The sequence below is a fragment of the Mytilus edulis genome, chromosome 6, assembly GCF_963676685.1.
Source record: "Mytilus edulis chromosome 6, xbMytEdul2.2, whole genome shotgun sequence".
NCBI classification, from domain to species: domain Eukaryota; kingdom Metazoa; phylum Mollusca; class Bivalvia; order Mytilida; family Mytilidae; genus Mytilus; species Mytilus edulis.
The window spans coordinates 35,630,476-35,643,514 of NC_092349.1; the positions used below are offsets into that span (position 1 = coordinate 35,630,476).

Here is a 13,039-nt window from a genome sequence, read left to right on the forward strand (position 1 = left end):
ATGCAGATCAAGCGAACCAGCTTCTTTTGTCCGGTCATACTACAGGTTTTACCAGTACTTCAACTGTTACCAACGAACTTTCGGTGGTAAACGGTTATCATAGCTTCGTTCATCTTATCGAACATGAGAAAACATTTAAAGAAGAAGCAAAACAAGCGTTTCTGAAAAATGCTGCAATACAGCAAGAAATAAAACGAAAATTCTTATTCATAGAGAAAACCGAGACTGAAACAACTCAACGAGTTAGACCAGCAAAATCTAGACCATATAGTGGATTGTGCTTTAGAGGTAAACTGATCTTTCCATTTTTCTGTGGAAAGACCTATTGTATTTGTTCTGATTATTAGGTCTTTCCACTTTTGTGTTAAAAAGACCTGTTGTATTAGATCTGGCTATTAGGTCTTTCCACTTTTGTGTTAAAAGACCTGTTGTATTTATTCTGATTATTATTATTATTATTAGGTCTTTCCAGGTAAGTGGAAGACCTATTGTATGTGTTCTGATTATTAGGTCTTTGGTGGAAAGACCTATAGATTTTGTTTTGATTTTTTTTTCTTATGCCTATATTTTTTTTTCTTGCGCTGTATTTTTATTTTAAAATATGTTGCTTAGTTTTTTGGTATATGTTATCGAACAGTGTATACGCTTTTGAATCTGACCCTGTTTAACCGAACACCTTTCTTTGTAAGAGTTATCTCCTTTAACACTATGTGTGTATTGATATGAGAATTCCTTCGCAACCGTAAATGAAAGTGACAAATTTATTTTCCAAATTTCGCGTTATATCCTTCGGTTGTTAGGTTTTGTTTCAACCGAAGAGTGACGAAGACTCCATATGAGAGTTATTCCCCTTATGCATTTGATATGCATTTCTAACTGGTAAACCGTAAGTAATAGAGACCTTTGAGTTTTAATTTTAGGCCCTTGATCCAAAAAAAAATTTAACAAATAGGCCAAGGTCAGAGGTCAAGGTTATTTTCTTAATTTTAATAATGGCTTATTTTCACTTCTTTGCAAAAACTGTATGAGATATCGAGATTTTTTTTAACTAAATTGTTTGTTGCTAGAAATAAAACGAAAATACTTATTCACAGAGAAAACCGAGACTGAAACAACTGAAAATTGCGCTGTAGTTCCGAAAGACCATTTAGACCAATATGCAGATCAAACGTCCCAGCTTCTTTTGTCCGGTCATACTACAGGGTTTACTGGTACTTCAGGAGAAGAAGCAAAACAAGCGTTTCTTAAACAAGCTGCAATACAGAAAGAAATAAAACGAAAATACTTATTCACAGAGAAAACCGAGACTGAAACAACTCAACGTTTTAGACAAGCAAAAAGAGCATATAGCATGTATAGTGGATTGTGCTTTAGAGGTAAACTGATCTTTCCATTTTTCTGTGGAAAGACCTATTGTATTTGTTCTGATTATAAGGTCTTTCCACTTTTGTGTTAAAAGACCTGTAGTATTAGATCTGGCTATTAGGTCTTTCCACTTTTGTGTTAAAAGACCTGTTGTATTTATTCTGATTATTATTATTATTATTAGGTCTTTCCATGTAAGTGGAAGACCTATTGTATGTGTTCTGATTATTAGGTCTTTGGTGGAAAGACCTATAGATTTTGTTTTGATTTTTTTTTCTTATGCCTATATTTTTTTTTCTTGCGCTGTATTTTTATTTTAAAATATGTTGCTTAGTTTTTTTGGTATATGTTATCGAACAGTGTATACGCTTTTGAATCTGACCCTGTTTAACCGAACACCTTTCTTTGTAAGAGTTATCTCCTTTAACACTATGTATGTCTTGATATGAGAATTCCTTCGCAACCGTAAATGAAAGTGACAAATTTATTTTCCAAATTTCGCGTTATATCCTTCGGTTGTTAGGTTTTGTTTCAACCGAAGAGTGACGAAGACTCCATATGAGAGTTATTCCCCTTATGCATTTGATATGCATTTCTAACTGGTAAACCGTAAGTAATAGAGACCTTTGAGTTTTAATTTTAGGCCCTTGATCCAAAATAAAATTTAACAAATAGGCCAAGGTCAGAGGTCAAGGTTATTTTCTTAATTTTAATAATGGCTTATTTTCACTTCTTTGCAAAAACTGTATGAGATATCGAGATTTTTTTTAACTAAATTGTTTGTTGCGAGAAATAAAACGAAAATACTTATTCACAGAGAAAACCGAGACTGAAACAACTGAAAATTGCGCTGTAGTTCCGAAAGACCATTTAGACCAATATGCAGATCAAACGTCCCAGCTTCTTTTGTCCGGTCACACTACAGGGTTTACTGGTACTTCAGGAGAAGAAGCAAAACAAGCGTTTCTTAAACAAGCTGCAATACAGCAAGAAATAAAACGAAAATACTTATTCACAGAGAAAACCGAGACTGAAACAACTCAACGTTTTAGACAAGCAAAAAGAGCATATAGTATGTATAGTGGATTGTGCTTTAGAGGTAAACTGATCTTTCCATTTTTCTGTGGAAAGACCTATTGTATTTGTTCTGATTATAAGGTCTTTCCACTTTTGTGTTAAAAGACCTGTTGTATTAGATCTGGCTATTATGTCTTTCCACTTTTGTGTTAAAAGACCTGTTGTATTTATTCTGATTATTATTATTATTATTAGGTCTTTCCAGGTAAGTGGAAGACCTATTGTATGTGTTCTGATTATTAGGTCTTTGGTGGAAAGACCTATAGTTTTGTTTTGATTTTTTTTTCTTATGCCTATATTTTTTTTTTCTTGCGCTGTATTTTTATTTTAAAATATGTTGCTTAGTTTTTTGGTATATGTTATCGAACAGTGTATACGCTTTTGAATCTGACCCTGTTTAACCGAACACCTTTCTTTGTAAGAGTTATCTCCTTTAACACTATGTATGTCTTGATATGAGAATTCCTTCGCAACAGTAAATGAAAGTGACAAATTTATTTTCCAAATTTCGCGTTATATCCTTCGGTTGTTAGGTTTTGTTTCAACCGAAGAGTGACGAAGACTCCATATGAGAGTTATTCCCCTTATGCATTTGATATGCATTTCTAACTGGTAAACCGTAAGTTATAGAGACCTTTGAGTTTTAATTTTAGGCCCTTGATCCAAAAAAAATTTAACAAATAGGCCAAGGTCAGAGGTCAAGGTTATTTTCTTAATTTTAATAATGGCTTATTTTCACTTCTTTGCAAAAACTGTATGAGATAATCGAGATTTCTTTTAACTAAATTGTTTGTTGCGACATGTCGTAACATGTAACTTTCGGTTGAAAGAGTTCTTTTACACAAAATTGAAGTTTCCTTCCCTATTACATTTAAAATAACGCGTAAGGTGATATAACTCATTAACCATATATAATTTAGACTTAAGGACTTTTGATTTAAGGTTTTTGGTTGATGACCTTGAAATTGAGCTCAATGTCACTCGTAAATTCGACGTTCTTAATTTTTACCTTTGCTATATATTCATGATAAGGTCATTAGACTTTTTGCATTAGATTACAAACCACTTGACCATGACAAAAAAAGCATAAGTGACCTTAGGTAAGCCGGAAGTAGTCATTCATTGTACTTATTTAATGTAAATGTAAATAAAATCATATATTTTTGAGAATCAGAGTGAAGTAAACCATCAAATAAAACCCTGAAATAACATTTTCAAAACCGCAAGTAACAAATTATCTTCGATATCTTAAAAAAGATGTATAAACCATATATTTTAATAATAAGCTACGATGTCACGCTGGAAAAAAAACATTTTAAACCGAATTTTAACAGTTTGGTATCAAAATATATCTTTATGGGTGAAAAAAACCTTCACTTGTTCTCTGAACAATTGGTTTCTCTGAACAATTGGTTTTGAATTATTATTATATATTTTCGTCCGCCAAATTTGTTCCCGCGTGAAAGTTTTGTTTCGCAATATGTCGCTAAGATATTACGTAAATAGTATCATACAGTTTATGCGCATTTAGGTTTAATAAAAACCCAATTGTTTTGGACGAGTTATCTCTATTCACTGTTTATTTTATAATAAAAAAAGGTAACGATATTTGTTTCTTCTTCTGAATTGTTCATTACATCATCAGGAATTTTGGCTAACTTGAATAGAAGCGATCCAATGAGATCTAATTTTAGCAAATACATTTGTCGTTATGCTTTTGAAACGCATGTACAAAAAAATGTATGTAAACCATAAGTCGTATAAAAAGTAATTGACCAAATTAGTAGTCGCGACATGATATACGATTTTGACGAAATGGTACGCGTTTTGATTTAGAGGTTCCATTCCAATTAAACAGTAGAATTTACAAAATTAACTTATTTTAGCTACAAACTTTGCAGCTATCACGATGTTAATATGTAGACGAACGCGCGTCTGGCATATATACTAAATATAGTCCTGGTACAAAAAAAAATGTATCTATGATGAGTTTATTATGCATCTTATCTTAAATATCAACCGAGGTCTATCATCCTCGCCCCTTTTTTCTCTTTTTTTCTTAGGAATCCCATTTCGCTTTAAAGTTCAGTCCCTTACATTTTATTGTCAAAATACAAGCCCTCTGCTGTACAAACTTCTGAAATAGAAATCCATCACTGCAAAAATCTGTCCCTATTCATACATTTTCTGAAATAACATGTAATCAGTGAACGTTGTATTAAGATACTATAATAACAGCACTATTTTTGTGTGCATGCATTGGACGACAATTATTTTACCGGTAAAATGTAACATGAATCAAGAAAAAACGTTTCCCTTAGCCGTGGGTCGCTTGATTGAGAAATATAATTCATTGACGTAGAAATCGCACCCAAGTTCAAAATAATTCCTGCAATCAAATTCCTAAAAATGCATCTTCCTATATCTTATTTGAATATAAACCTGTGCTCCCGTAAACATGTGTACGTAAAATACATACATGATCTGACATCAATAATCGATAAATAATAAAACCAATAGCGATAGTGTTTGTCCGATCAATACACATGTGCTCTGTTCAATGGTCTCCCCTGAAAAGACAGACATATATACTTGAGCATCACGTGACTTTAAAACTCCTCGCACACGCGGACCAAAAATTAGAAGAAAAATTTCCATATCCAAATATAGAAAGTGAAACTTTCAAGTCAGAATATCAACTCTATTTTTTCCCTACAAGTTGAAACAAAATGCAACATAATACACAAAAGAAACTATGAAGTACGAGTTATCGAAAACAATAGAGAAAATTGATCAAAAATAAGATGTAAGGACTGTTATATATTAGGACATCATGAGGTTGTCCGTTTGAGAGTACGAGATGTACAAGTACGCAGTCCGGTCAGAATATTGACGTTACGTCCAGTGCCTCTCATAGAGATAGTGCCATCGAAACTTTTAGTCAATAAATCAATCAATGAACACCAACCAAACAAACAACTAAACAATCAATCTGTTTAATTTGGGGTCCAAAATCGCATGTTTCTTTTTCGCTTGTTCCAAGAGACCCTATCCCATGTGTTTCATTAGTATATCAGTCAACCAACCAACCAACCACCCAGCCAACCAATCAATTATTCAATCAATCAATCAATAAAAAAATCAATTAATCATGTTTCGGAGGGAAACAGAACTCTGAACAATTAGTTTTTTATATTGTTAATACAATTGTTCTAAAAAAAAATCCGCATGCATGTTATCTGATCTTCTCTGAAGAACAATTGGTTTTTAATTATTTTTTCTTCTATGTACACTTTTCTTTGTATGAGTTATCTCCCCGAACACTGTTTTACTTGTTAGCGCATCTATTCCATAACCGGCAAAAATAGCGACACATTTGTATGGCAAATTCTTCGTTGTATGACCATGATGTTTTTATTAAATTTTGCCCGAACGATACGAAAACGCCATATGAGAGTTATTTCCTCTTCTGTATATGCTATTAGGGATATATAATATAAAACATGAACAACTAGTGATATAAACCTACGGTGGTTCATTGAAATGAAATAAAAGTCAAAGATCAAGGTCATATTCTAAATTTTGATTTTAGCTTACTTCTACTTTGAAAAAACCGTATAAAATATCAACAACATATATGTACGAAATAGTTTGTTGTGACATGTTGAAGCACATACTTTTTGGTTGAAGAGGTTAGCTAATATAAGAACGGAATTTTCTCAACTTTTATATTTAAAAATAGTCGTATGGTGAGATAACTCATTCATAATGTATAATTAAGACCTAGGGTTTATGACCTAAAATCGATATCAAGGTCATATCTAAATTTTCTCGATTATTACTTTTTATGTATACATGATAAATTCATGGGACTTTTTGCATTAGTTGCAAGCTACTTAACCATGAAAAAGCCAACCAGAAATGACCTGTTTTAAACCGGAAGTAGCTATCGTTTGTAAATTTATTTTTAGAATCATTGTCAAATATTACTGGATTTGACATTTCGAAACCGAAATTAACAAATTGTCTGCCTTATTTATAAAAAAATGAAACCATTTATTATTTTAATCTGCGTATAATAAACTATCATTTGACGCTTAAGATTTAGATTTTAACCCACATTTTAAAAGTTTCATATAAAAAAAGATCTTTATGGGTGGAGAGACCTTCAAATGTTCTCTGAACAATTGGTTTTTAATTGTCATTTATATTTTGTTTCATATATTTGTGTTCATACTTAAAGCGCAAACTACCAGTTTCAATTCCTGGATTAATTTAATCAATTAACGAGAATACTAACAATAAACAGCATTGTTTTCATAATAAACAAATAATACAACTATTTCATTAAAACATCTTTTTCTGTCGTAGAATCATGCTCTCCTGGTTATTTATGCCAAGGACGACACGGATATCGAGATCGACAGAAACCGTCAACAACAGAAGAAGATGCCGACACATTTGATAAGCATAAGAACAAATGTATACACTGGGAACAACTTGTTTGTGATTTATTCAGTTTATTGATGGAACTTTTGAGTACTCTAATTGAAATATTTCAAGGCAGCATCAAACCTTTGAATTTAAAAACCAAAAACAATGACACTTTGTTTTCTTTTGGTGAAAGCTGCTCACAGTCAATAAATGGTGTCAGGTACTGGCTTACCAATCACCAATTTTGTGTACGTATGCTTTATCAGTAGCGACATAACAGCTGAGTATTTTTATTTGCAAGTCAAGTAAGAATTAAATAAGACTGAGCGAGAAACCGTTTTAAAACTAAGCAAAATACAATAACTGATGTTTCCAAACCTCGTAGACCACTAAAATGTCTAACAATCAGATTGATACGATAACGTGTCTACTATATCATGTATATACAAATAACATTTGGTGTTATTGTCATTGAGACAACAATGTTAATTCAAAAGTGATATCATAATAACTGTATTTAACCAGCTATTAACTTTCAATCACTCTTTCTGATTTGGTTCCATCAATATATCCCAAGAACTAAAAATTAAAGAATAAACAGAATGGTTCACTCCGAATCATGGACTTAAATCTCGAATATGACATACACCGTGATCACAGTGCCAGAATCTATGACAAACGGGACGATTTTAGTTTTGAAATATCAATTTCCTTCACCTTAGTAGCAATATACCAACTTTAACTGCATAAAGGATACGCATTTCCTAACTTATTCGGTATTCAAGAACTTGCAGCTACTACTCAGATTTTGTAAAACGTCACACATGTCTGAGCAGAAAGTTGATGAACCAGGGGTATGTCAAAGAACGTCGACTCGTCCTTTTTCTAAAAAAAAGTTCATCGAAAGGTACCAATACCTTGTTGATAAATGTTCCTTTCAAACTTTACAATTAATACATGATTGTCTTTAAGTATAGGTTCCCTGCACTGGCGTTGTTTATCATCTTCATAACGTTTTATAGTATTCTTTTTATTTTTCCATATTTATATAAATTTTACTGTAAAGTCTCTTTTTTGGTGACTCTGTACTTATGCATCCCGTCATACATTGAATGACACAATAATTGTATTTGTACCTGTGTGACGTCAAACGCGCGGTTCTACGTCAAAGTTAATGCTAATCTAACCGTGTGTTTGCCAGGGAAAGGATTTGGTCCCAGTACTTTATGGGTGGATTTTACAATATAAATAAAGTCGTATAATAAAAAAGCAATATGAGGTTGTTGAAATAGGTGTATGCCTTTTACTTTTACTGTTAAAACTGTTTTTGTGATATTAATTTGATTTGATTCTGTACATATGTTTCCCGTCATACATTGAACGACAAAATTGTTTGATTTTTACCTGTGAAACGTCAAACTCGCGAGTATACGTCAGTGTCTGTAAGGGTAGTTATTCGGTCTCAGTGCATAAACTCTTTCAACCTTTCAGAAGCAGATTTTACATAAACAAAAAAAGATCGCCTGATAGAAAAGCATATTGAGGATTTTAAGTTTGATGTATGCCTTTTTGTGCTTCTTTGTTACATTCTTTTAAGTGATTAAGATGATACACAATGTTGACTGCTGTACCTCTATTTTTGACATTTTTACCTAATGTGCCTGTTCATTTTGTTCACGAATCGCTGTCAATAATGGAATGTGATGCGACTGTTGTTCTGCATGTGAGAGGTTAAGCTAGCTATAAAACAAGGTTCAATCATCCATTTTCCACATAGGAAAATGCCAGTACCAAGTCAGGAATATTTCTCAAGGTTCAATATTTTTCTGATTTTACTTTTCACTCCTACATGATAAAGGACTACTAGAGAAATATGGTCACTCATGGTCAGTAGCAACTTCCAATCGCCATTAAGGACTTGCAAACGTGAGACTTCCGTTTATTCGGGATGCATAAAAACAGAGCCACGGCCGGTCAAACCATAACTGTATTTGTGTAAATTGTTAGTGAATAGTATTAAAATCTCCTATACTTTGTAGAAGTTCAAGAGGCAACCAGGTTTTCTAACAGTTCTCACACAAGATTGGAAAGGTAATGCTTACATACAATGAATCTAACACTAATTAACCTCTAGGCAACGCTGAAAAAGGATTTTTTTTATCCAAAATATGTAATAAACAAGGTTACAGACATCCAAATAGCAAGATCATGCATATATGTATAGACTACAACTCAATTTATCAGAAAAAAATGTATAGCAATTAAACTTGACTTAACGCATACGCATAATTCTTGATGACATCAAAAATCATATAGAAATGTTCATATTGATTGCTACGCATACTGCAGATTCAGTACAATATTCAATTGTGTACGTTTTAAATGGTGCAAATAAATTCATCATATATAACAGGATTAAATTTTGTATTTACGCCAGACGCTCGTTTCGTCTTCAAAAAACTCATCATTGACGATCGAATCCAAAAATTTTTAAAGACCAAATAAAGTACAGGATTGAAGAGCATTGAGTACAATACTGAAAACAATTAAGATGGAGTTATGTGCACAATTCATACCCAGGGTTTTGGTGCAAAACAGTTTATACATATGAGCGCGTAAGAACCAAGAGGTTACTTACATCATCAGGCCAATTCAGAAGTGTAGAAAAAAATGATCGTTTATTTTTTCTGAAAATTTTAAAGGAGCGTTCTTTTAATATTACTTGATTGCTTGCTAAAGAAAACAACTGGGGGTCCATGTGATTATTTTTTTGCAATAAAAGCAATAGACCTTCATTCTAAACGGGACGTTTGTCAATATATTTTAATCGCAAAAACGTCGTGAAATCTCTTCCGCTGTTGTGAAGTTTAGTGGTATAGCCGAGTTTAATTCCGAAAGCTAGGATATTAATCATCAAAATTTATAAAGCTTGTTACTCGTAAAACAGAAAAGAATATTTGAAAAACTTTTATGAGTTGTTACAGAACTTTGATAGAAAAAGTCATTTGGTCAATTTCTGTCAGAAAAGAAATATTGGGAAACACAAAAGATAAATATAATAAAAAAATCATTTGCATCTCTGTCCGAAATTAATCCTAGAATTCATGGAGACAACACCGCATGAGCATAGTTTTAATTATTCAAAAGGTACGACACGACAAAACGTGAAACAATTTTACAATGAGTGGGATACTATAAAAATGAGGACATTTGACATGATTGTCGATGAGACGACTATGAACCAAGCCGGACCGTATAGTCAGCTTTCAAAATACCCAACATGCAAATGTAAATCTATTCAAGTAAAACTTTGTCACAATTTACTAAATTGTCCTTTTTTCTATTGTGACATTTTGGTCATGGCTGAATGCTGATATGTATTGATGATGATTAATGCAAAACAGAAGAAGCGTATCCTATTGAACTATCAATTCTCACTTTTTATGCAAAAACCTCTATATCCTCTACTGTTTAAAGTCAAAGGTCAATATTACAATTATAATCAGAAAGGTAACGTGTTCGGGTGGAACATGTATACAAATAAAAAGTGCTTTGTAGTATGTCTACACACGGAGTCAGATATCAATAACCTAGCTAGTTAAACAAGCTACAGGAAAACATGCCGTTACAAATTTATATTTGTTACGAGATAGTATACTGGTTATGATGTCTGATCCTTCACAGCTTCTTATACTGAGGGATGTTTATTATGTATAAAAACAATGCCTCCATTTTGCAGTTATATATGATTCCATTAATTCTATCCATGCAAACATAACAACTATAGGTTATTATCATTCTCTTTTTTAGTTTTCAGAGTAAGGACCTTTCACACCAATTATCTTTCACAGACGTCAGTTGGACTTTCAATGCATTTGTGTAATGGAGAATTCAGACAATCAGCCGTAGAGGATTTATGTGAACTAGTTATTTCCTAGGCTGGTATTTTTGATTTGGCATCTGTCAGCCGCGTATGCCAAATCAAAAATACCTTGCCAATTGAAGAAGATAGACACTGTATACATATCATAGGGTTACCATCAGGACATAAAGACACTGTAAAGGAATTCCTTTTCAAATGGCCAGCCATTGTTGATTTGGCATCTGCCGCTGCAGAGCGCCAAATCATCAATCCTAGTCCAGGAAAGGTGATTCCTGCAAATAGCATGAGACTGCACAGCAAAATAGTCAAATTAGGGAGAGGTTTTACCTACTTTAGCAGACTGATTGCTTTCTTACCTCAAGGTACAAAGCAAGCTGTATGTTACGGTTACGATCTAGTTATTATAAGTCCAGAGTGTGAACAAGTAATATGTACATACAACGACTCCGTTGTCATATGTAAACACGGGAAATCTATCTGGTGCTACAAGAACTCTCTTGCTATTTGCAGTGTCGAGTGTGAAAACGTTTTACTTGAAAACAATCAAATTCAGGTTTCAGTTGAAGAAAAGTTCGATTTCCACGGCTTTCTCAAACAGAATTTTGGACTTCAACTGTAGTAAAAGGTTTTCAGACTCTGATGTATTTTAAGATTTGAAAGGATCCGTTGTTGTTATGCAATAATTAACTCTTCAAAAAAGTTTGGAGACTTATTGTTTTTGGTCAGTTCTTATTATTTTTATTATTTAAAAAATGAACTTGTCCGCAGCGTTTCTCAAAAACCGCCTGTCAGATTGACTTAGGATTTCATAAATTGGTAGACTAATATGTCCAGGTGAGCCATCAATCTTTCGTTTGTGCATTGGGGTCTATTAAGGGATATTTTTTGGGGGAAAAGGAGGGAGGGGTTTACTATAGAACCTTATGGGATTTTATTTTCTAAAATTTTCAAACTAATATAACTTGAAATTTGTAAGTGATAAATACATGCAGTCTTCAGAAATGATTATAGGACAATAAAACAAATCACATGAAATAATGGGGGAGTCCCTGGGAGTTCATCCCCACCACTTCAATTTGAGAATATGCTTATATCTTGTAAACGGTCCAGATCCCCACCCCTAAACAATATATATTCTTGAATGGGACGATAAATCAAATAAAATGAAATTAAAGGGAGGTCCCTGGGGGTCATCCCCATCCCGTTCAATTTGAAAGTGTGCTATTATCTTATAAACGGTCAAGATCCCCACCCCTAAACTATATATATTCTTGTAGGGGACAATAAAACAAATGAAACGAAATTAAAGGGAAGTCCCTAGGGAGTCACCCCACCCCCTCTTGTTTGAAAACTTGTAAACGGTCAACATCCCCACCCTTAAACCATATATATTCTTGTAGTGGACAATAAAACAAATGAAATGAAATAAGAGTGGAGTCCCTAGGGGGTCACCCCACCCCCTCTTGTTTGAAAACTTGTAAATGATCAACATCCCCACCCCTAAACCATATATATTCTTGTATGGGACAATAAAGCTAATCAAATGAAATTTAAGGGAAGTTCCTGGGAGTCGCCCCACCCCGTTCAATTTGAGAATGTGCTATTATCTTGTAAACGGTCCAGCTCCCCACCCTTAAACCATATATATTCTTGTAGGGGACAATAAAACAAATCAAATGAAATGTAGATGAATTCCCTGGGGGCCACCACCCCCTCCTGTTTGAATACTTGTAAATGGTGGAGATCCCTACTCGTAAGCCATATATATTCTTGTATGGGACAAAAAATCAAATCAAATGAACATGGGAGAATATGAAGGGCGAGTTATGAGAGCTTTGTTTGGGAGACTTCGTAACAGCATCCTGTTACAATTACTTCTTGTTGTAATTGAATTTTGTAATATTTTTGTATGTTTGTTTATACAGATGACTGTGATTCAGTGAAATTGCACTACATGATTATGTTGGTACAATGGTTCTAGTGGTTGAACAGTTGATCTGTAATATTATTATGTAGTATGTTATAAGTATAAATATGTATTGATAAAGACAAATTTAAAAACAATTATCTGTTGTTGTTTTTCATTTCTATTCTATTTTAACAAAATTATAAAGCCAAATTATTATCTATAAAGAACCAAAAAAAAAAGTACACTGATTATAATGACCAATATACATATAAGATGTGTAACTAATTCTGCGAACCAAATAAAAAAGTACACTGATTATAATGACCAATATACATATAACATGTGTCACTTATTCTGCGAGTATACTAAAA

At 33.0% G+C, this 13,039-nt stretch overlaps 1 protein-coding gene across 1 annotated transcript; it reads left to right on the top strand.

The window, feature by feature from the left end:
* The first annotated feature begins 710 nt into the window (after positions 1–710).
* LOC139527586 (uncharacterized) lies at positions 711–12,823 on the top strand. The gene is made up of 5 exons (XM_071323099.1): positions 711–1,376; positions 2,183–2,464; positions 6,814–7,124; positions 8,916–8,967; positions 10,687–12,823. Exons 1-5 carry the CDS (start codon positions 1,352–1,354, stop codon positions 10,812–10,814), a joined length of 798 nt encoding a protein of 265 aa, XP_071179200.1. The 5' UTR covers positions 711–1,351; the 3' UTR covers positions 10,815–12,823.
* Positions 12,824–13,039: the final 216 nt, after the last annotated feature.

Coding starts and splice junctions, on each gene's coding strand:
- LOC139527586 (XM_071323099.1), top strand. CDS start 1,352: ATGTATAGTGGATTGTGCTTTAGAG. Junction 1,377..2,182: donor TAGTGGATTGTGCTTTAGAG/GTAAACTGATCT, acceptor ACTTATTCACAG/AGAAAACCGAGACTGAAACA. Junction 7,125..8,915: donor TTACCAATCACCAATTTTGT/GTACGTATGCTT, acceptor TATACTTTGTAG/AAGTTCAAGAGGCAACCAGG.